The 23214-nt window shown below is 46.5% G+C and overlaps 2 protein-coding genes across 2 annotated transcripts in view; both read left to right on the forward strand.

The window, feature by feature from the left end:
- The window catches only part of taf5 (TAF5 RNA polymerase II, TATA box binding protein (TBP)-associated factor), a 221842-nt gene that overhangs the window by 121348 nt on the left and 77280 nt on the right, over window positions 1–23214 (forward strand). The gene's annotated exons all lie outside the window — the stretch shown is intronic.
- The window catches only part of LOC139919123 (BCL11 transcription factor A-like), a 33834-nt gene that overhangs the window by 1132 nt on the left and 9488 nt on the right, over window positions 1–23214 (forward strand). Inside the window, exon 2 of the mRNA XM_071908732.2 lies at window positions 2084–2479. Within this exon, the coding sequence (XP_071764833.1) occupies window positions 2084–2479 (396 nt within the window). The remainder of the gene's footprint in view (window positions 1–2083; window positions 2480–23214) is intronic.

A 23214-nucleotide genomic window follows, 5' to 3' on the forward strand; every position in this document is an offset into this window, starting at 1 on the left:
TGCTGGTCCGATCTCGCTTGCAACCAATTATGCTCTCGTAGCATATGCCTTCATTTGTCGGATAATTGTCTGAAAGCTTGCCAGTAGGGGGCGCAATATGATTGTGGTCCTGTACTTATGAACTTGAACTTGATCTACTTCATCACTATACTGCTTGACCAAGCGCAGTGGTTCGTTTTATTAGAAATACGTGATCGTATATTTTATGTTCCTTGTAATACTCTTTTAATAGGTTCTCAATATTATTCCTAGGGAGATAAAATATATGTAAACTAAAATATTCCAAGACAGAGAGGCAGAGATAAAGTGGATTTTTCGAAGACACTCAGTTTTCCCCATTTGGATACAAATTTCACAAAAAATTAAGGGATGTTTTTTCATTATGAGAGGTTAAATGAAATGAATAATAACGTTTATGCAATTACAAAATTTGGGAGTAGGCCTAGGCCTATTTTCTGGCTCTGACTTGGAGCTTTCATGGTGTAAAATTAGTACATGGGTTCACACAATGTGTTTATGTATTCACATTAATGATTAGAAATAACGAAATAATCATACTTTGAATTGGCTTGTTTTTGGGGCAGTGGCAAACTGTCAGGTAGGAAACGGACACTTGGTACTTCAAACACAGTATATGCATACAAGCAGAATGTAAATAAACATCTGATTGATAAATTAAATTAATTTAATTTGTTACTCTATTTGACAATATAGGCTAAATGATAAACTGAACCTTACGCATTTTTAGAACACATTGTAAGAGCTAAAGTGAATTAAATTATTGATCCACTGTTATGAGTGAGTGATAATCGGCTAATTAGGCCTATGTAATTATTTCCCTAACTGAAATAGACCTACTATTACAGCCCAATGGGAAACACTGGCGTAACTACTTTAAATTCTGGCGCAGTCAGATGTCTGAAAAAAGGGATTATATTTTGGTTTTCAAAGTTATTCACTTCCCTCTTGCCTGGCATCAAAATGAGATTATTTGGTTTGAAGAAAAGCTTTCCACCTAACCCAGCCTCACACACCTCGCCTATGTCCATGGCATAAGCTGGTTAAGATAAGCTCCGGTAAAATAGGGGAGAATTCCCTCATCTTTAATGCAGTTGAACATACAGGTAGTAGGGCCTATCTTGCATAGTCCCTCACCACCTTCTCGTCTGACCCGACACGGAATTAAAGGTTGAACCGGCGGCAAGAATTCATCACATCTTATCTCAACATCCCAGTCGGGGCGCCCAATGTCGTTTACCGTGTGGCTAGATTACTTCTTTTAAAATGCTCTCTCTCTCTCTCTCTCTCTCTCTCTCTCTCTCTCTCTCTCTCTCTCTCTCTCTCTCTCTCTCTCTCTCTCTCGGTACTTCAGGGACCTACTCCACATCCAACCCCTCAATGTCTAACCTCGGTTCACGAGATCCCAGCACTTTTAACGAAATGGGGTCCAATCATCTTGAACTCAAATTAGAATCTATTTTTTGATTCTCAGAGGTGTTAGGTTCATTAAAAAAGCGAGATTGGCAGCACAATAAAGAGGGTCAAGCAACTTAATCGTTCGGCTGCTGCCTGCGAGCTGAACGATGTCAGTCCTTATCGAAGCTGTCTGTGTGTCTTCTTTCTTTCTTTCTTTCTTTCTTTCTTTCTTTCTTTCTTTCTTTCTGATGTTTTCTTTTCTGATAATAGCCTGTTGTGTAAATATTGTTACACGTTTCACAACATGGTGACAGTAGTGTTTTTCTACTTCATCTACTGTAGCAGTGTGAGAAACAGTAATAGAAGGGAAAGTAATAAGCAGAAACATTTCACCAGATTCCATCTAATAATAGATTACAGCATTGAGATGTATGTCATGTGTATCTCCGCATCCCTTCCTCTCTTCCTCTACTGCTTGTGTGTAGCCGCTCTGCTCCTTTATGGATTTACACATGCCCTACCTAGCATTTAAATACATCCTGAATATTGTGCCTCTCCAAAAGTAATTGCACTCCTGTAAAATGAATGGATTTGTTTAGAAGTGCTAAGAGAAGTTTTGCCTTTATAATAGTGGATCTCATATTTCTCTTCTTGTCTACCTCTTCAGCTGAGCCGCTGTCAGGTGTTTTACCAGAAGAAGACTCTCAGGACTCCCCCAGGCTGGGAGTGGCGCAGGGCGAGCCCCTGAAAGGGGACCAGGACCTGCTGACCTGCGGCCAGTGCCACTCCCGCTTCCCCCTGGCCGACATCCTGCTGTTCATTGAACACAAGCGGAGGCAGTGCCACGGGAGCCTCTGTACGGACAAGCCTCTAGACAGGCCGCCCTCGTCCCCGCTCGCCTCGCCCCTCTCCACCTCCTCCTCCTCACACTCGCGGACCCACCATCAGCACCCACGGAGGGCCTGTCACCCTGTGGAGGTGGCCGTTCAGGTGTCGCCGCACGACGAGGATTGTTTATCTGCCCCCTTGCAAGGAATAATCCCTAAGCAGGAGAATATCACAGGTAAACACACTGGGAGCTCAAAATGGCCGCCATGCAGAGTAAACAAATAAGCAGCAAAAGAAGTGGGAAGCAAGTTTCGGTGATTTCACTGCTTTATTTTGCATTGAGTGGACCACTCTTTCTGAAGTTCATAGGGAATGCATTTCAAAGGGGAACGTTTACTTCATCAGATTGCCTTGGTTTTGCTACTGGTAGTGGGCATGTATCCAATCTGCATAACCAGGGTGTGAAATGTCTGCTGCTGCATTTAGGACCTGTGAATCTCACTCAGCTGAGCCGTGAACCCACATGAAGAGCAGCAGTCCTTAAAACGGTAGTGAGAAAGCGAAAGATTTGCAGTTGGTGAGAGAGAAAGAGAGATAGAGAGAGGGACAAAGAAAGGGGAAGAGAGAGACAGAAAGAGAGATGGAGTTCTTTGGTTCATTGCTGCATCACAGATGTGCACGGATCCGCTGGCCTCCACATTCTCTCTCATGTGGTTTTGACAGATGTATCTCTATCCGTCCCTGGCTTTTCACACTGCCATATCTCTCTTGCCCTCAAATACATGCCTGCAAAGTCTCACTTTGACGCTAAAATTAAAAAGAGATAGGAAGGAATGTAATTATGCTAAACTGTCAAGGAAGAAGCGTTTATTTGAGGAACCCTGCAGCCACTAATTGTCAGTGTTTTTCTTGATTTGAGTAATTAAGGACTTCTTAAGGCGGTTGGTCGTTTGGTTGGTTTGTTGGTTGTCCACTGCGGCTAAATAAGGCAGTAGTGAAAACATGACTCGCTGTGCAAACAAACATGTGTCTCTTATGACTGGCTCTACAGAGTTGGGTTAGATTTTGCCAACATTGCCTATTTGAATGTTAATGAATTTCCTTTAACAGATCCGATTGATATTCGTGTGCCAAATTGGGCTGTTGGTCTGGGCAGTTTTGACTGAATTTGCAGCCAATCTAAATGTAGGGAGAGCAGCGTTCAACTGTGTGTGCTGCTGTATCTGTAGTCAGTGCTGCGGCTTTGCACATGGCATTTAAAGGGACTACTGTTATCTGTTGTTGCTAGTTAGCCCTCTGTCATATGGAATGACCACTCTGCGTGTTCATTAGTATGCAGTTTGTTAAACATCTGCCCTATTTGAACACACAGACATGCACACACACTCGCACACAAACACATACACATCTGACATGCCTCTTGGCCTCGTCAGCTGTTCGACCATGCTTTCCTTCGCTCATTTAGATCTTCATGCAGTGGAGTTCACATGATATCATAGGGTCACTAGGATTGTGAGCAAAGCTTTATTTATAGGTCTTATGGCTCTGGACATTGTGTAAGAGTCAGAGGCTTTGCTTAGTATGGTAATGAATAGATGACACGGGTGTACATGGAGCGAGGGGGCGTCTCTTTGTGACTATTTCATAAGAGGGTTATAACACATTATTAGGTGAAGATGATTTACATTAGATTCACTTGATTTAATCTGCGCTCTCTTCAAATTCAAACTCTCTTTGTATCTTGGGTGAGAGAGAAAGCGTGTGAATGTGTGAGGTTGTGATGACAGAAAAGGGAAAGGGTGAAACAGAGAGAGATTTTGAGTGAGAGAGACTAACAGAAGACACAGACAGCGAGAGATAGACCGCACATCAGTCAGATGTACAAAAACGCCAACCTCCCCCCTCCTCTGTTCTCTGTATCCCAGATTGATGGATCCAGACTGGCAGTGCCAGCGCGCCACCCCGTACTCCATATGCTAGCTGCCATGTTCTCTCACCCTGCTCAGTTAGAGCCTGACACTGAGACGGGGCGTCCCGATACATACTGTCCCCTCCCCTGCATCTCTCTCATACTGGCCCCGTATCCAGTGTATTCCAGGGCTATTGGGACACTGTGGCATCTTTAAAGATTTACAGTAACCTCCTGTACCGCACACACCCACATGAATGCATGACCACCCCCCCTCCATTTGAAATGTAAAAAGAGTCATTTGAGGCAGATGCAATTCTGCATGGACCGGGACAGCAGCTTAGGGCTAGGTTTGGGAGAAAAGCTGCTAAATTAGGGGTCAAGGCTGGAAGCTGAGACTCGGGACGGCTGGATTTGGAGGTGGGGGCTGGGTCTAAGACATCCAGAGCTGGAGATGAAGCTGCGTCTCTCGGTGTTCGTCGTAAGGACAGCTGAGGCTGGGGCAGTCTGGGGTCTCGGGGCTGCAGCTGGGGCTGGGGTCTGCAGTCTGGAGCCCAGGGCCGTTAGAGGAGGGCAGAGCAGCCTGCGTGCCATCATTTGCATGATAAACAATTTAAGATATGCATAGGGACACCGTTGCTTGTCTCCAGATTATGGATGGCCCAGAAAAAGAGCAGATGACGGTTTTTCACACAAACTGCATGTCTGGAGTGTAGTGTAAAATGGGGTATGAGACACAATATATAATAACTATTAAACAGGCATAGTAATGCTAGTGAAATTGCTGCTATGGATTTTATTTTTTATTTACAAGAGCACATTCACATTCATTATTTCATGAACTAGATGTGATTGTCATCAGTGATAGATGGTTGTTTGGTCTTAGACTGTGTAAATGGAGGAAAATCGTTTTCATAGTTATCATTTAGGATGCACCAGCACCCCACTGTTTGTAGGTTATAGCATGTCCTATATACCATAAAAAGTATTTTTACAAATTGTTTCTTGTCACTAGATTAAGAGTACACTACCACATTCTTGTGCTACATTATTGTACCCTGCTGCCTAATATCCATCCCACTTGCATTCTCTCCAGTGTAGCCATGTGTGTTAATAAGGCCATTGTAGCCGCTCAAATCGACCACCATCTCACACTTCTGTCTCTTTCCAGTGCTCTGCCTTCATTGTAACCTGGCCCCCAAATCAATACTGAGTTAATTATGGCAGCCACCTTTCCCCTTTTCTCCATGAGGAGGAAAACATTCTAACAACGGAGCCGTATTTTTCATAACACCTCTCAGCAGAGAGAGCTGGCTGCGTCTGTAGTGCGTCTTCCTGCAGCAGCTTGCCTGTCCCGTTTGTCCCTGTGTGTTGTGGAGACAAAGGTATTTAGCAGGCTCTTGTGTTGGCACTGTGCCACCTTTCTCCAAACCACCAGCCCCCCTCCTCACAAGCACACACATATACACACTGGGTATCTGTCAGGCAGAACTGGGGGGCTGGGCAGTGGATGGGGCGTGTGTGTGTGGTGGGGGGTGAGAGGCTCCTTGGTAGTGATATCTTTTTCCTGTGGCCAGCCAGTGTGTGTGAGGTTGCGTTTGTGTGTGTGTGTGTGTGTGTGTATGTGTGTGTGTGCATGTCGGTCATTGTGCAAGTTCACGTGCGGGTGTGGGTCTTTGTTTGGGTGATCACTTTAATTGATATTAAACAGACACAGATGCATGCTGTTGTAATTATTGGATACCGGCTAATATTTTCAAAATAAGCACCCCATTGTCTGTTAAAATTGACTCTAATCTGATCCTACAGTTGCTCTGGGCTCTGATAAAATTGGTCCTATTTTTGGCTGTGGGTTCCACTAACTTTTAATGAAGGTGAGCAGAAATAGTTTTTAGGATGAATTTTTCATAGAGAAGATTTTTGTATTCCAAAGCCGAGCTCTAAACACCCGCAAATGTTGTCAGCAGAGATTCTTCAGCCTTTGTTGTTGGATTGAGTGTTAGTGGCTTTGGCTGCATTCAAGTGCTGAAGTGTAGTGGATGTTTGTATTTTGTGTACCTTGAGTCTGGATGCGGTGGTAAATTAATGTACATGTGTGCATGCACGTGCGTGTATGTGTGTGGGTTTGACCATTTATACCTTTTATAGTTTTCTGTGTGTGTGTGTGTATGTGTGTGTGCATGTGTGTGTGTGTAAGTGTGTTGGGCTGTTTGTTAAAGCTTTACTACCCTGGGCGTGCAGGCTGAACATGAAAGGGTCTTTGACTTGGCAAGCCTTGCCTGAGGACACCCCTCTGTGGACCATGCCAGGCCAGACTTGGCACAGAGTGCTGGGCCTGAGGGATGGGTTGGGCCTGTGAGTGTGTGTGTGTGTGTGTGAGAGAGAGAGAGAGAGAGAGAGGGAGAAAGAGGTAGAGGAGGTGTATCTATGTGTTGGAGCAGTTATGTGGGTGGGAGAACTTATGGTGAGGTGGTGGGTGTGTGTGTGTGACAGACAGCGGGAGGGTGTGTGTGCGGTTAACGGTAGGTATGTAGTAGGGCCTGTGTGTGTGTGTGTGTGTGTGTGTGTGTTGTCCTCAGGGCTCCTGGCTTGGGCTTCCTGTGTCTCTGTTTGTCTTCTAACAACCCGGCACCACTGCCCCAGGCCATTCAGGTGGAGGCTAGTTTAAGTATGCACACACACAAACACACACACACACAAACATACACAAACACACGCACACAAAGAGGCACACACAAATGCATACTGTACACCCATCCACATACCCGGCCGCAAAAGTACACAGACAGACACACACACACACACCTGTTTTACGTACGCAATGATGTGCCCCACTTCCCAGACACACACACTTACACACACACACACACACACACACACACGTACAGTGTAAACCCCCACCTGTGAACCTGTGTTTTGTCTGTAATAAATGTGTTGTGGCAGAGGCCCCATGATGTGTAGTGAGTTGATGAGATCAGTCAGAAACATATGATCGTTATTTCAACCCCCCATCTTAGGCCAAACTCTCTCTCAGTCAGTCTTTCTCTCTCCTTCTCTCTCTCTCTCTCTCTCTCTCACTATATCTCACTATCTCTCCTCTTCTCTCCCTTCCTCCTCTCTCACTCCTCTCCTCTCTCATGCTCTCTCTCCATGCACTGCTCCAGTAGCTGGTCTCGAGGGACTGGAAGTTCTAAGTTTTGGCTACATTAGTGTGTCTGCACCTCTTAAAGGCGTCCAACATCCACTCTAGACCTCATTCGCACTCTCTCAGATTTGGCTACAGAGCAGGCCAGAAGACACACACACACACACACACACACGCACACACACACACACACACACCTCCTCTTCCTACGCTGTATCCCCTCTACCTACTGTCAAACGAACATATACGACAGAAACAGCCTTGTTTGCCCAGAGCCACGTCACACAGGATGAAAAAGTATCCCCAGAAATAAACACGTTCTGCCGCTGTCCTGTCAATAGCGTGGCAGGCGGCCACATCACAGGGGTCAGGGGTCATCTGACAACGTCAGGGCCTGTCACGCCAGCCGCCGGCTTCACCACCTGCAGGTTAATGACTTTATTTTTAGGCGTAACAGAAACAGAGAAGAAAACGTGTCTTTGATACAGCTGTAACTCAGGAAGTGGAGGATGAGGGCGAAAAGGAGAGAAGTGGCATACTGGAATGTAGGCTGGTTGCGCTGTGTTCGTGTGGACAGAGATTTCACAAGGTAATTTTAGACTTATATAATTGTGTTTTTCACGATATATTTTCAAAAACCGCTTTGAGTTTTTATTACCATGATACTGTAAGTCATTTAGGTTTTTTATGTCACTTAGGGTCAGTGTAGCTCTATATCACCCTACCACATCCTGTCCTGTATCGCTGCTTAGTGTGTCAGCTCAACCTCTGGTGTTCCTGTTGTGACTATAGTGTTTAGGACTATTGCTTTGTCTTTCTCACACCCAGGGTGATAACACTGAGGTCATGGGAGAGCCACAGTGGAGGGGCGGGTGGGGGGAGTGGGCGTGTCTGTCTGAACCCACTGATTCTGGTCACTGTCTGTCTGTCTAGTGCTTCTTATTCCACTATCTGTCCCGTGGCAGGTCCCAGCACTGGGCTCGGCCTGTCAGAATGTGTGTGTGTGTGTGTGTGTGTGTGTCTTTGGGTGTGTGTGATCATGTATAAATTTGAAGTGTGCATGTGTGAGTGTGTGTGTGTGTGCATTTGTACCTATAGTGTGCGTGTGTGGGTGGTCGGCTGCAGCTGTGTCTGGCCAGCCTTATCTCCACTGGAGAGATATGGAGTAGAGAGGGCCTCCTGTGTCTGACGCTACATTTGTGTGAAAACTCACAGCCCTGTGTGCGTGTGTGTGTGTGTGTGTGTGGGTGTGTGTGTGCATGTGTGTGTGTGAGTCTCAGAGAGCTTTGGTGTGTGTATGTGCGTGCAGAGCATGTCAGCCGCTGCACAGGCCTTGAATGTATAGTAAGTGCTCGCTGTATTTCTCATGGGCTTTCGCGTTCAAAAGCTCATCGCCTCCTAATAGCTCGAGTTAACTGTACATTTGATCTTGGATTCAAATCCCACATCTCTTAAATGATGATCAGAAGATAGGGATTTCAGTCATCCTTAAGAGAGTGCGAATTTGGTTATTAGATAGAATCACTTTAAGCTATGTAGTGGTATTGGTGTATTTTGGTTTCTGATTAGAGATGGGCAGAGTTTGTTTCAGCTCGCACAAAGGCATGCCGGCACGGGCTGGCACACCATCAAGATTAGCATGCATACACACACACACACACACACACACACACACACCGCAAACACTTACACACGCATGCATGCACACACACATACTTACACCCCCACTCCACTCCCCACACCAAACTCACCCCCAACCCTCATGCAGGCTCACAGACTGACACACTGACACGGACACACACACACACACACACACACAGGCATACATGCACTCATAAATGCACACTCCTGTCCCAGCCACCCTTTACTTTTGCAGGCTGAATCTCACTGATAACATGCCGGGGCCCTCATTTAAATTTGAAGCGCTTCTTTAATCTTCAAAGGCCTGATTGCTTTATGAATATGCATGGACTGAGCCGACTCTCAGTTCATTACCTTGTTGTAAATTCTAATGACCATTAGGGCCCCGCGCGGTAATTGCCAATTGTTTTGCATTTTTGATTAGCCCATTACCGGAGCGCATTCTGAACATGTCTGCCCTGCCTGCCTGGCAGGCCACGGCAAGAAGCAGAGGGAGGGAGGGATGGAGGGATGGAGGAGGAGAGAGAGAGGGAGAGAGAGAGACAGAGAGAGAGCGAGGGAAGTGTGAAGGGTGGTGAAACACGGTTTAGGCAGCGTAAATTTTGACGGTTGGCTCAAAATGTTAGTTTTGTTTAGGGAGGGTGGTGGCGCTGGGTGGAGGGGTGGAGTGTGGAGGGATGAACAACAGGAGACAAGAAATGCAGAACTGGATGTTCCCTAAACAAGCTCTGTCTGGCTTGTTCCTGCAGAGCTTGAGTGCAAGAGCATGTACCTGGCTGCATTTCCATCAGCTTGTGTATTTGTTGACTGGGTGTGCGTGAATGTCCGCCTGACTATGTGTACATGTCCAAGTTTGCGTGCGATTGGGCGAGTTGGATGAGGGGGGTGGGAGAGGTGGGGAGGTTCTGGTAGTGCATCCCAATGCACACCGTGCCTGGGACTTATGAAAGATTGATGGCTCCTAGCGGAATGGCATCGCCCTGCTACGACTTGATAACATCTAATGGATAATTTAGCGCTCTAAAACCGGCAGGCCGGCCCCCCTCTCTAGGAGGCTGGAGAGGACAGCTGCTGGGCTTTTTGGGCTGCTGCTGTGGCTGTGTGTCAGAGAGAGAGACATAATGACAAGCAGAAAGAAAGAGAGAGAGAGAGAGAGAGAGAGAAAATGAAGTGGATGAGAAAGAGTATACCCTTTAATCAGCTGCTAATGATTCCTCTCTCTCTCTCACTCTCTCTCTCCCTCTCTGTGTGTGTCCATGGAGTGAGACTGCTGGTCCTTCTCCCGTGCCTGGAGTGAGCTCGCGGTGTCAAGAGTTGATTAGCCAGCTCTCATCACAGTCGTTAGCCAGGAAAAACTCAGTTCTCTCTCTCTCTCTCTCTCTCTCTCTCTCTCTCTCTCTCTCTCTCTATCTCTCTATCTATCTCTCTCTCCCTCTCTCTCCTTGCCTCCCTCCTCCTTTCTCTCCCTCATTCTTCCTCCCTCTGTCTATCCCCCTCTCTCAGACACAGGAAATGGGGAGTTTTAGACGGATAGTCAGAGACTGGTAGAACGAATTATTACATTATAGCCTCCTATCCAGCAATACTAAGTGAGGCTTCTTAGTTTAGTCTCTTCTACAGCTGTGCTGATTGCCCTCTCTCTCTCTCTCTCTCTCTCACTCTCTCTCTCTACCATTGGTAGTCTCCATAGTGTTTACACACAGCTCCTAGGCCTACTGTCAGTCTCCTATTCCCAGACTATTAAGCTGTTGACAGTTTGGTTAATCGTCCTGCAGTTTGACTTCAGGGGAATAGGAGAGGGTCAGCGGAGTCTGTCTCCGAGGTGTGGGGAGAAAGTGGTCAAGGCTGTGTGTGTGCATGTGCTTGTGTGTGTGTGTGTGTGTGTGTGTGTGTGTGTGTGTGTGTGTGCATGCTGTTCTTTGGTCTGTAGCATCCCTACGTGTGATGAGTGTGTCTAGTTTGAACAGGAGAAGGGGGGGTATGTCTTTGCTCTAGTCTTGGAGGGCCAGGAGGGGCCAGAAGCACAAAGGGGAAATTGTCCAGCTCGGGATCAGCTAGAGTGAGTAGCTGGCCAGGGTAGCCGGCTGGCTGGCTAGACCATGTCCAGTCTGCGCGTGCACACACACACACACACACACACACACACACACACGCAGAGAGAGAGAGATAGAGAGAGAAAGAGAGACGTAGCAGCAGCAGCAGGGCCGGCTATGGCCAAAGGAGTCCCAGGCAGACAGCATGATAGATGGCTTTGTTAAAGGGTCCCAGGGTGTCCCCTGAACTTGAAGCACTCTGTTTATCTTGAATAGGAGAAGCAGAGAGTGAGGAGGGGGGGTAGGGGGCAGCGAGGGGGAGGAGAGGGAGAAAGGGAATGATCTAGCTTTCAGGGGAAGGGAGAGAAAGGGAGTGGAGGAGGAGGGCGAGAGAGAGAGAGGGCCTGTATCTGGGCAGGCCTGGCTGGGGGTTGGGGAGGTTAAGGGGGGGTCGTGAGCAGGGACGGCTGCTGGAGCGAGGGAGGGAGGGGAAGAGGGGGATGGGGCGGCTCTCCTAGTAGCTGTCCATTAACAGATGAACTTGGCAATGGTCCAGGCCTCGAAGGTCTTGGAAGACAGGCACACACATACACATGCGCTACACACACACACACACACACACACACACACACACACACACACACACACACTCACACATACACACGGATGAACACTTCCCTGGTACCTGCTGACTGTGGATGGAATGCCACCACGGTTCTTTTTTGGCCAGAGGCGAAAAAGGACACGGCTCTGCTTCACCTATGTCAGAACCAGTTCAGACCGGTTAGCCAGCCAGGCCGAAGGAGGCAGGCAGGCAGGCAGGCCTTGTTGCCTAGCCCTCCTCTCTGTTCTGTCCCTCTCGCCTCCTCTCCTCCCTCTGTTTTTCAGGAGAGAGAAGGGAACAGAGAGAACCTCTAACCTGAGGGCACAGGACAATGCAGAGGAGAGAAAAAAGAAGCGAGGGAGCGTGGGAACAAAGCGAGAGACGAACAGATCCGGTCATAAACAGGGTGGGGATAGGAGGGAAAAGTGTTTGGTTGTTGTTGGTCTTCTGCTCTTGATGGGGCAACATGAGCTTAACACCGCTGGTGCTATTGTGTACTGAAAACATTACGGCAAACATGAGAGTGGTAAAGACTGGGAGAGAGGATTTGATATGGAAGACGTACATAAAGGACCTTTGTGATGTGTGTGTGTGTGTGTGTGTGTGTGTGTTTGTATGTGTGTTTGTGAGCGCACAAGCTTGTATCTGTGTCAGTGTGTATGTGCATGCATGCATGTACTGTATCCATGCATGTATGTATATCTGCGGCAGTAATGGAAATCGTCTTTGTGTGTGTGTGTTTATGCCGATGTACACCATAAAATATAGACACGGCTCCTCTCCTAATTACGACTTGGACGGTCCCTTGAGTTTTGAGAGCAGGCTGTTCGCTATTCCACTTCAAACAAGCTTCTACTCACACACACCCCGCTTTGAGATGGCAGGTCAGTTTGCTGTCACATCATCAACATCTAAGGAATTTGTGCGACCAATAGTTTATAGGCTGGATTCAAGGAAATGTCTTCCTTTGAGTCCTCTTTCAAGCTAAAGCTATACTCAAAATGATAAGCTGTATCTTGATTTAATTGGATTGGTGATTGATTGAATGCTTGCAGTTTTAGAATTGCATACACTTTGTCAACATATCACTTACAAGGTCCCAGCAGATTTGAACGGAACTCAGTTTGATGATGATCGTGACTGAAGACACATGACACATGCAAAACAACGCTATGCTCCGCAACACTGCAGTCTAGTAGTAGTCTGTGTTCTGGAGAAGGTGAATTGCTGAGGTGGGAAAATCAATGCATTGAAAAGTGTGAAACTTGTGTGAAAGGTGGTGTTGGCGTGCGACACAGAGCCATGATGTGGAGCTGGCCGTGAGAATAGGAGAGGATGAGGTGTCGCCTTTCTAGCCTGCCTTGCAGGTGTCTGTCTCTCTCTCTCTCTCTCTCTCTCTCTCTCTCTCTCTCTGTCTTTTCCTCTTTGCTGAGGGCTTTTTAGTTTTTGACTGTGACAAATGGACACTAGACAAGAGACTACAAGTTCAAGTGCAGCCATACAGAAGTTAAGATGATCCATTTTGCAGCTTTTGAAGCACCAGTAATACATGTACATTGAATATTGTGTCATGTGTTGAATATATAAAGGCCTAGTTGGTTGTACATTTCAAACTAAGAAATCGGTAATCACTAAGAAGTCAGTAACGTATGGAGTAGCTGGATGTACACCAACCAATCACTTTCCTTACTGCCTTTACTGTCTTGAGCTGTTTTCTTGGAAACATTTTATGTTGCAAAATCAAATAATCAACTGATGTCTGGTGCATCCTGCTTATTGTCTGCCCACATATGTTGATGCTAAGGATAGTTGCGATACATCTTTTTTCAAGAGTTGCCATTGATTGATGGAGTTAGTTTGTATGTATAAATTCATCACATACATGCTGGAAGGCAAGCATATGTGGATAATGTGTGTGTGTGGGTCTGTGTGTGTGTGTGTGTGTGTGTATGTGTGTGCATGTCTCTGCATGTGTTTATATGTGTCCATATAAATGCATGCAATCCCATTTGCATGTATTTCACACATGCTCACATTAATTTGTTTTTTATAGAGCAGGTTCTTCTTCTTTTCATCCTCCTTTTTTCTATGCTCCTTTCTTCCAGTGCTTGCTCTATTTCTCGGAAACATGCTTTCTTTTTTCAAACTCATGCGTGGCTAGTTTGGTGTAGAGGCCATCTAAATATCTCCTTCACTGTGTGTGTGTGTGTGTGTGTGATGACGGCTGTTTTTATAATGCCCCCCTGCAAATTTGCATATGTATATGTGCAGATTGTATGAGAAGAGCTCTCACACTTAGAGCAGTTGGATGGGGAGGGCGGCGGGGGCCGTTGCAAGGGGTGTGTGTGTGTGTGTGTGTGTGTGTGTGTGTGCGTGCTAAAGGGGGGTCCGTGTTGGCGCTTTTACCCCCCCAGACAAAGCCGGCCACCACTCCCAGATGGTAGTCTGCTCTCTTCGGCCATGTGTCTGGTGTGTATGTGTGTGTGTGTGTTTATGTATGGAGAGACAGATACAAAGAAAGAGAGTGTGAAGGAGAAAGATGCAAGCGAGAGTGTGTATGTGTGTGTGTGTGTGAGACGGGGAGAGAGACTGATAAGAGCGAGAGAGAGACAGTGTGTATGTGTGTGTGTGTGCACGCACATGGGCATATGTGAGAAGAGTGTACGGGCGTGAGAGTTTACAGAGTTGCACAGTTCCATGTATCACCCCTTGGGTTGCTGGCGTGACGTGACGGAAAGGCAACCAGGCAGAATAGAGCTGTGGGATCTTCCATGTTGTCTGTGCCTTGTTCTAGATGCATTAGAATACATAATGCAAGACAGAGGGAGAGAGAGAGAGAGAGTGCGAGAGAGAGAGGGAAGGTATGGATTGCGGGATGGACTGACACAGAGATGAGGGGGGGGAAGGGAGGCAGGAGAAGAATAGAGGTAAGATCTAGCCTACATGACTGAGATTGGGCATTGTTTGTCCTGTAGTGGTGATGACCTAGAGACGTCGGTGGACGTCTGGCTAACGGGGTCAGCATTAAGGACCAGGCGTTAGGATTATGTTTACTTCAACTGTTTGCTGGACAATGAGACAATGATGGAGACGGTTAGCGTTTGGTGTTTTCCATAAAGAACATGACACTGATTTGTAATTAATGCAACTACAGCACAGATTCAATTCGATGATTTGTATTTATAAAGAAAACAGAATTCCAGAATTTCCTATGTGGAAAACAAGGATAAACTAACTAGTTTTGACCCGACAGTTTAAAGAATGGCACACAAAAATTACAGATCCATGTTAATTGCACATGGTTGATCATCTTTTACTATGACATTGTCTGTGCTTTTCACTTGCAGTTGTCTTTCAGATAGCAGGTGAACGTTAACATTGAACTTAACATGGGAAATACCTGGGAAAGTGTGGGTCACAATATTGAATACGAAACCCCGCCAAAGGGTTCTGTGTAAATTCTGGTATCCCCCTGGGGCAGTGTGTTAAAACAGGCCTGCAGCCCTGTCAAGAAGGAACTGTCTATCTCCTGGACAGACTCCAGCTTTTCTCTGACCTTGATGTTTGTTTACCTTGTATTCCCAGACATAAACATGGCCCTTGCAGCCAGACACACAGACAGACAGGAAGTTAGCCTCTCTGATGTCTTTCTCTTGCATCTGGCTCCTTGGTGAACAGTGGGCAGATATAATGTATTGCATTTGAAAGTGTGTGTATGTGTGTGTGTGTGTGTGTGTGTGTGTGTGTGTACAAAGTCATGTGCACACAAACAATGTGTGATTTTTTCAGTGTGCATTTCTGCTCCACCACTCTCTCTCCCTGGCCCTTTTCTCCTCTCTCATACCTGTCAAACTGGTTCCCTCTCTCTTTCTTTGCAGCAAGCCCTTCTCCTTTTTCTTGACCAGGTAGTATTTTGTTATCAGACAAGAAACCAGACTCCCTTATGACAACCCTTTACCCCGTGGTTCAAAGTGCCAAGAAAACCATTCTCTTTTTATACCTTTATTGAGGCAGGCCCTCCTCTGCCAGCGAGCGGTCTGGCAGGGAGTGCTTTCCATGCTGGACATGCCCTGTTCTCCCCAGGCTCTGGTACTGGTGTGGTCTGCCAAGTTGCAGGGCCAGATTGCTGGTAATAGGCCTGCCATTTCCCTCTCATCATCTGTCAGCACTCTGGATCCAACTGCAGGGTCCAAAGAGTGCTACCACTCTCCAATTAAAAAGGTTAATTTGCTTTCGCCCATCTCTTCCGCCTCCCCCCTGCCGCTTGCTATGTCTTCATTAGCACTCATTCTGTCTCTGTGTCTCTTTTTGCTTGTCCATTTGTCTTTCTTTCCTTCTTTCTTTCTTTCTTTCTTCAAACTCTGCTCTGTTTGGAAACACTAAGTCAGTATGCTCAACCCATAGCAAAAGAATTCATAAAGCATTACAGCAATTCTATGAATTGTGTGAATTTGACAGTGACCAGAAAAACCTGCCTATCCAGCCAGACTAGATGAATGGTGGATGACAACAGGACTATTTCCATTTATAAGATGGCCATACCTCAGTGTCATTGTCCTCATACAGTAGTGTCAGAGAACTCAGTCTCTTAAGCCTAAGCCAAACCTGAGAGGCTGAGCAGTGTTCAAGTGAACCTGCTCCTGTGAGATACAGAGCCACTGGTCCACCCTCATCTCCCCAGCAAGGCCTCACTGCGGCTGTGGCCTTCTCCGGGCTGGCTAACCTCCTCCACTCTGTCCCCCCTTCCTCCCCCATCCCCCTCGTTCCCCGGCTTCTGCCATCTTATTATCTGAGAGGTCGAAGGGAAGGGGCCCCTCACATCTCCTCCTCCTCTTCCTCTTCTTCTTGCCTCTAGCTGCGTCCAACCCCCGCCCTCTTCCCCTCAGTCTATCTGAATAAACTGTCCTGGACATATGTGGACATGTCGCTTTCTGAACCCAAAGCCCAGGAAGGAAGCTGCCCTTAACCACTGCCTGTACTGCTGCTCTCTGTCAGTTACCACTTCTGTCAAAGCCCTGTTCCTGTGTGAGGTTAACACTGGCCAGCTAAATGTTGCGGGGCTTTTTTATTTGTTTACTTTTTAGGTGGCTGGATTTTTGGGAGCAGGATATTGAGTAGCTGATTGAGATAGTTATTTGGGTTTAAAGGAGAATACTGGCAGTCATTGGCTCATTTTCTCCATTGCACCCTTGATTTTAGTTTATATCACCTTCTAGACTTTTTGCCACTCTATAGATTTGTTGTTATGTTTTGGGGCAAGGTCATTTCAATTCATGCATTTTGAAATGTTATTTCCTGCTTACATCAGAGGTTGCACAGTGAAAATACCAGTGACTAGTGTCTGGTTGCTACACAGTATTACTTGCAATTTTTCTGTTAATCAATTCCAGTGCAAGCTATATTATTCTTGCAGAACTCGTTGATTTTCACTTGCTGCCGTTTATCAAAGGTAACAAGGAAGGAACAACTGAGTGAAAGAGACACTGTTGAAGGGGATATTTGATGTAGTTTCAAACTAAATGAGGATTGGAGTGAATTTTATGTCATAACACATTGCATGCATGTATGTGAATGATCTTAGTGTGAAGTACTGGACAACTAATAGAGATTAGACCAAAAAACAAACAAAAAAAACAAACAATAATACAATTATTTTCTCTCATAAAATTTACATTTTTAGCCGCAGTACTGACATCTGGTATTAAGTATAGTGGCTTAAATGAAATGAGGGTCACTCTTGGTAGTTTTAGCGATTAGCATAAGCTAATGACTTTGGAGGATGAACAGGAGGTGGAAATGGAGAGGGAGAAAAGGAGGGAAGAGGGGGGAAGTTGTCTGGTTGCCTTACCCACCATTAAGGGCCTGCCCCTGGACAGGCAGAGCATGCAGGCCAGTTTCCCATGCACCGGCGGCAGAGGCAAACCCTCTTTGGTTACACAAAATGTCTGCCTATATGGCCACGGAGAGAGCTATTATTAGCGTTATTTTGCCTCAGTTATCTGAGAGCATGGTGCTTTTAGGCCCCCTTGTTTGAGTGGCTGACAGACACTTGGGTTTCTGCAGCAGATTAAGTGAAATTTTAGCAGCTTTTTCTTGGGGCCTGGCCGTAAAACCGCACAAAGGAAGCAGCTGCCGCTAATGTAATCTAGAATGGGGTGCTGCGGCGTAAAGCTGTCCACCACTCTTTTGTTTTTCCCTTCTTCTGCTCTCTACAGCTTTTTACACCATTCTCGCCACCCTTTAAATACACCCCTTCCTCTTCAAAAACGATCCCTGTCCTTTCACTGCCCTTATTTCCTCCTTTCATCAGCTACCCCTCTCTGTATTGCAAGGGTGATGAAATTGGACAACAGCAATAAAGGCCATGTGTTTTAAGAGCAAACATATCTTTTTATGTCTTTATATATCTATACGGTGGTGTCAAAGGTACACGAGATAGCCGTGAGGTTGTCTCTGAAGTCTTGCTCTGGCACTTTCTCCCGCTGGGTTTTTGCTGTACTCCATATCAGCTGGACATGTATGGAATGAGTGTATATGGCCTTTACGGTTTGACCTTGCGCAAACCCACAAAGTTCACTTCTCGGAATGCAACACCAGCAGTCAGCCGGGGTCAATGCCCCGCCGACCCCCGTGTCACTCAGGGGTTGTCAGCCCCTCTCCAAATGACAGGGTGGATCTTGAGAACCTGAGTTCATGTTGGCCGGGGAGTGGAGTTGCATTGCTGCCGGAGCTGTCATTGTATAAGTGACACAAGAGAGAGGGAGAGAGAGATTTGAGCAAAGCATTATGTTGAGACTCCACTGTTTCGTTGTGTAAATGAAGTTTTATTATCCGTTAGAGAAGCAATGGCACAAACATCTGGCCCATAAATCTAAGGTGGTGGTGCAGAGTGCTGCCTGAGAAACTCGCCCTGCCCATCCCCTGATCAGCCATATATCCCAATTTCCACACATCAGCACTGATGGAGCAGGATGGTGCAAGACAACTGTTGCCAGTGAGGTTTTACAGTACACCTTAAAAGCATTGCTTCAGTAGAGTTCTGACCTCTTTGTGTGGCTAGATACGTTAGTGGCTAGATGCGTGTAAATGTGCTGTGTGTGTGTGTGTGTGTGTGTGTGTGTGTGTGTGTGTGTGTGTGTAAGCCCGTCTTGCCAGTGCCTGTTCTGGAATGTCTGAGTTCACGGGCCGTCTGTGTGTAGGGAAGATGGCTCGGAGGTGGACTCAGCTAGCCAGTCAGTCAGTCAGACAGTCAGTCAGTGAGTCTGTACATGTGTGTGTCCTGTCCTGCAGCTGTCCGTGTATAAATCCTTCTGTCACCAAAGGAACACAGCGTTTCTTCACATATCCTGCTCACCGACTCTCACCAAAGCTCGCAGCTTTAACAGGTTTCTCTAAAAAAAACAACAACGTTATTTCGCTTCATTTTGAGGGAAAGAAAAGGAACTTTTTGTTGACGATGCCTTGACTGTTGCTGACCCACTGAGAGCCTGCTGGAGTGGTGTGTGCCTGTTACTGTCATCTTCCTTCTCTATCGGTCTTGGGTCTTTGTCTCTCTGCCTTTCTGTCTCTGTATCTCTCCCCGCCTCTCCTTAGCTTACTCTCTCTCCCTCTCTGTCTCATTTTTCCTTGGTTACCCTTGCTTCTTATTTAGAGGCCTCATAAAAAGAGAGAAGAATTTGTTGTGGTGCACACACATACGCACACATGCACACACACACACACACACACACACACATGCACACACACATACGTGCATGCACTTACACTCCAACACCACACGTGTTTACTTAAACCGGATGACCCAATAGGAATAGCTCTTGCCCCCCTTTTGCCACCCTCCTCCTCTGCTCCTCTGCTCCTCCCTCCCTCCTTCCCCAGGGTGGGTCTCTATAGTCCCCTGCTATAAGCATAGTGATCTATAGGAGCCCTGGACCCAGACAGATTTTTGGCATGGCTGTGCAGGTAGCATTCCAGCACGGTTTGAGATCTTAGGGCCCTAGCCTCGTTAAAAGCCTGATTTATGCTCTACAGCTGGGCACAAAGGAACCTACAGGTTGGCTACCTTAATTAATATCACACTCGCTACTGCTTGGGCCTATGCATGTTCATGATACACCTCTAGGGAGAATGAGCATAAAGGTCCACATGCTGTAGTTTTAACAGACCACTGACAGTATGTGTGTGCTCAGGATGTAACTGAAAACATGTAGGTAGTTATGTTACATATTGTCTTCGATTGATTTTAACGTGTTGAAATAGTGTGCAGGGACTTGGAGGGCTACGATGTTAAACACCTATCACTGATATCCGTTAATGCAAAATGGGCCTGCTGTGGAAGTCAGAGCAAAAGGAAGGGCGTTAACTGTTTGGACCACACTGGGTCCTATTGTCCACCATTTCACCCGCCTTTCTCACATTACTATAGTGGCTGATCAGACCACATGTCTTCAATTAGTAGGCAGGAATCTGGTACGGCGAGCCTCGGAGATGAAGAATTGTGGGGAGCGTGGCCTGCCATTGCCAAGCATATGGCCCATCCATCTTATGGACTGTTATTGATGATAAACGTTACATGTAGGTATTAACTGGCTGCTTTCACCCCGATCCAAGCCTACCACTCTCTTTTCACTAGTCTGTACAGCAGAGACTAGTGTCATTCCAAATGGACTGAGAAAGAAAATTCCCTACATGTGTCCACAGTTGATTTGTTAAACATTTGGTTGGGACATTTGTCCAAAACACTTAAGTGCTTATGTACTTGGTTAAGGTTTGCCCTAGTTGGTTTCGAACCTCTAGGCTAGCCCTGGCAGTATTAGTGTCAAGTGCTAGCTATTGAGCAGAGGAACACAAAGGAAACATTTGTAGGTCACTTTGGATATGTGACCATTTCCTCGCTTTGCCCCGTCTCTTCCTGCTTCTGTCAGAATGTCTTGAAGGGGCCTGAATTAGGGCTGAACAGGAGGCCATTTTGCAATTTTAATCAGGATTTGGAAAGCGTCTGGGTTGAGAAGTGGCCCAGCACTGTTTTCCCCCTCCTGTATGAATTAGTAATGGACCGGGGAACGCTCGGGATGGAGGGACGGATGAATGGATGGTGGTGGGCAGGGGCATTGAGGTCTCACTGTTGGCGGCCATGTCCTTGTTACAGGATCAGTAAGCTTCGTGTCTCAGGCTTTACGAGTGATGACTTTGGAGTGAATTTAACTTGGCGAAATGAGGACGTGTGATAGCAACATCCTAAAAAAGTACACTGAACTTGTGATAGAATAAGTTTTCATCTAAAGTCCAAACTTCTGTTCTGTGGTCACCACAAGTACCAGCCATGTCTTTCTGATTGCCGCTTCTCCAGGGAACTGGTTGTCTGAGTTATGCCTGACCCTGAGATACCCCTCAATCTAAAGAGTCCAGCTATTGATGTTTCTCTGAATTCTTAACCACTCGACCACCGTGTGCACAGTCACACACACCAGATGGGACGCGTGTTAAACCCTCAGCCCCCACAGCTTCAGGCCACGGGACACTCCAACACACTGGCCCTCTTGTATTTAAGTGCCATGTCCCTCCACAATGCCTTGAGGCTCGTATGCATAACGGGCTGCTATGATTGGCCCAAGCTCACATGCCCTGGTCCTCTCACCCTGAGGTGGTAGGACAGGGTGAAAAATAACTGCGTGTTTAAAACAGCCCTTGTTTGGTGGTATCTGAATGATGGGCCAGTGCAAAGAGCCCAGTCTTCAGAGCTTCTGGGGTTACTGCGAGCGTGTTCAGTAGCAAGCAACAAGGTCAGATTCAGTGATAACCGCGGTAGTTTGTTCCCTGTGTTATGCAAGTAACAGCTTCCCATTTCCACTTCCACACCAGGCGATGAGAATTTAGGATTTTCCATCTGGAACCCCGAACTCCCCCGCACTCCCCTCAAATCGCTCCACCTTCAATCCTCAATGTGGTCCCACAGCGATTTAGATAATGATGAGGTGCTTGCTGTTGCTCTCTCTCTCTCTCTCTCTCTCCCTCTCTCTCTCTCTCTCCTTTGCCTGTTCTAAGATGGGTCTCATTTTCTCTGGAAATATTATTTACTATTCTGGGGCACCTAGGGCACGGGGTGGAGGAAAATAGAATGCACCTGTATACTTATACTGGCCTGATGGATGGATTTTGAGATGAGTCCCACACTAAATGAGTGGGTGGAGAAGGAGAGAGGTGTATGGAGCAGGTGTGTGTGTTTTAGGCCAAGGGTACTGTCCTGTAAAGGTATAAAAAGAAACACAGTTGGAGAGAAACTGCATTTACGTGTGTGTGACAGTGTGTGTGTGTGTGTGTGTTATAGGCCAAGGGTAGAGTCCTTTGGAGGTGAAAAAGAGGGTTAGGGCGAGACTGTATTTATGTATGTTCATGTGTGTGAGCGGGTCAGCGTGTGTGTGCGTTTGTCTGTGAGAGACCCACTTTAACCTCTCTCAGTGCTGTCATCAGAGCGTGTTAAGAGAGTAGCGTGATGGAAGGAGGAGGAGTAACGAAGGAGTATGCAGGCAGTGGGAGGGAGAGCAAGACGGAGAGTAGGGGGAATGGCTCTAGCCCCCAGACAGGCTAAAGTGTTTGCTCGGCCCAGACAGATTCAGTGTGTGTACGTGTGTGAATGTGTGTGTGAGTGCGTGTGTGTGTCCAGACTTCCATCAGCTCACAGATAGCCTGACTGCAGGTCTGTGCCTGTAGATCGCCCAAAGCCTTAAACCATCACCCCTCACTTTTCCCCCTAAACTTTTTTTCCCTTCTCTCTCCGTCTCTCTCTCTCTCTCTCTCTCTCTCTCTCTCTCTCTCCCTTTAACACACCCTTTTTCTCTCTCAACACTGTCTTGATCATACAGCACAAAGGCCTCCTACGGGCTTCCTAACTTTTTCAGAATCGGGGTAAAGCATCAACACTCCTACTCTTAAAAAGACTGTGTGTGTGTCTATTTATTTGTTTTCTGTTGGTTGATAAAAATTCACTGTAACCACTAGCCACCCTAGTCACATTTGTAAATGTATGTGTGTGTATGTACATGCACGTAGTAAGTGTGTGTATGTTTTTGTGCATGCGAGGTGTGCTTGCTGTGTGTGTGTATTCTGATATTTCCACGTCTTCATCTTCCAGCTAGTCATTCCACAGTGAGTCAGTCCACTCATCTCCATAGTGCGGAGCTAAACCTACAGGAGGTGGACAAAATAACAGAAACACCTAACAATATAAGGCAGGGTATCCTACTGGGTAGTGAGGTCATCCCCAAACTTAGCCATACCTGCTGAAGTATCCTTACTTACTCTAGGGGTGCTGCAACCTGGCTGATGCTGCACCCCAACCAGAGGGCAAAAAGAGAATTTCCTCCTTGGGGGATGAATAAAGAATATCCAAAAAAGGATGAACGATGACTCATCAGACTGTTTTAATTGTTTCCATTGTTCGGCGGTCCAGGCTTTGTGTTCCTTATACCAGGTTTTTGTGTGTTACGTGATTTACAAATGACGGCCCTGACATGAATATTATCTTTGTAAAGCTCACAACATGCAGTTTTTATTTTAGTCAGTGTTACAGAGGTGTTGATTCAGTATTTCTTTCTGTGGTAAGCTCTGTGCCATTAAGCTATTGTCCTGCTAAGCGTCT

The sequence above is a fragment of the Centroberyx gerrardi genome, chromosome 3 (assembly GCF_048128805.1).
Source record: "Centroberyx gerrardi isolate f3 chromosome 3, fCenGer3.hap1.cur.20231027, whole genome shotgun sequence".
Taxonomy (NCBI): domain Eukaryota; kingdom Metazoa; phylum Chordata; class Actinopteri; order Beryciformes; family Berycidae; genus Centroberyx; species Centroberyx gerrardi.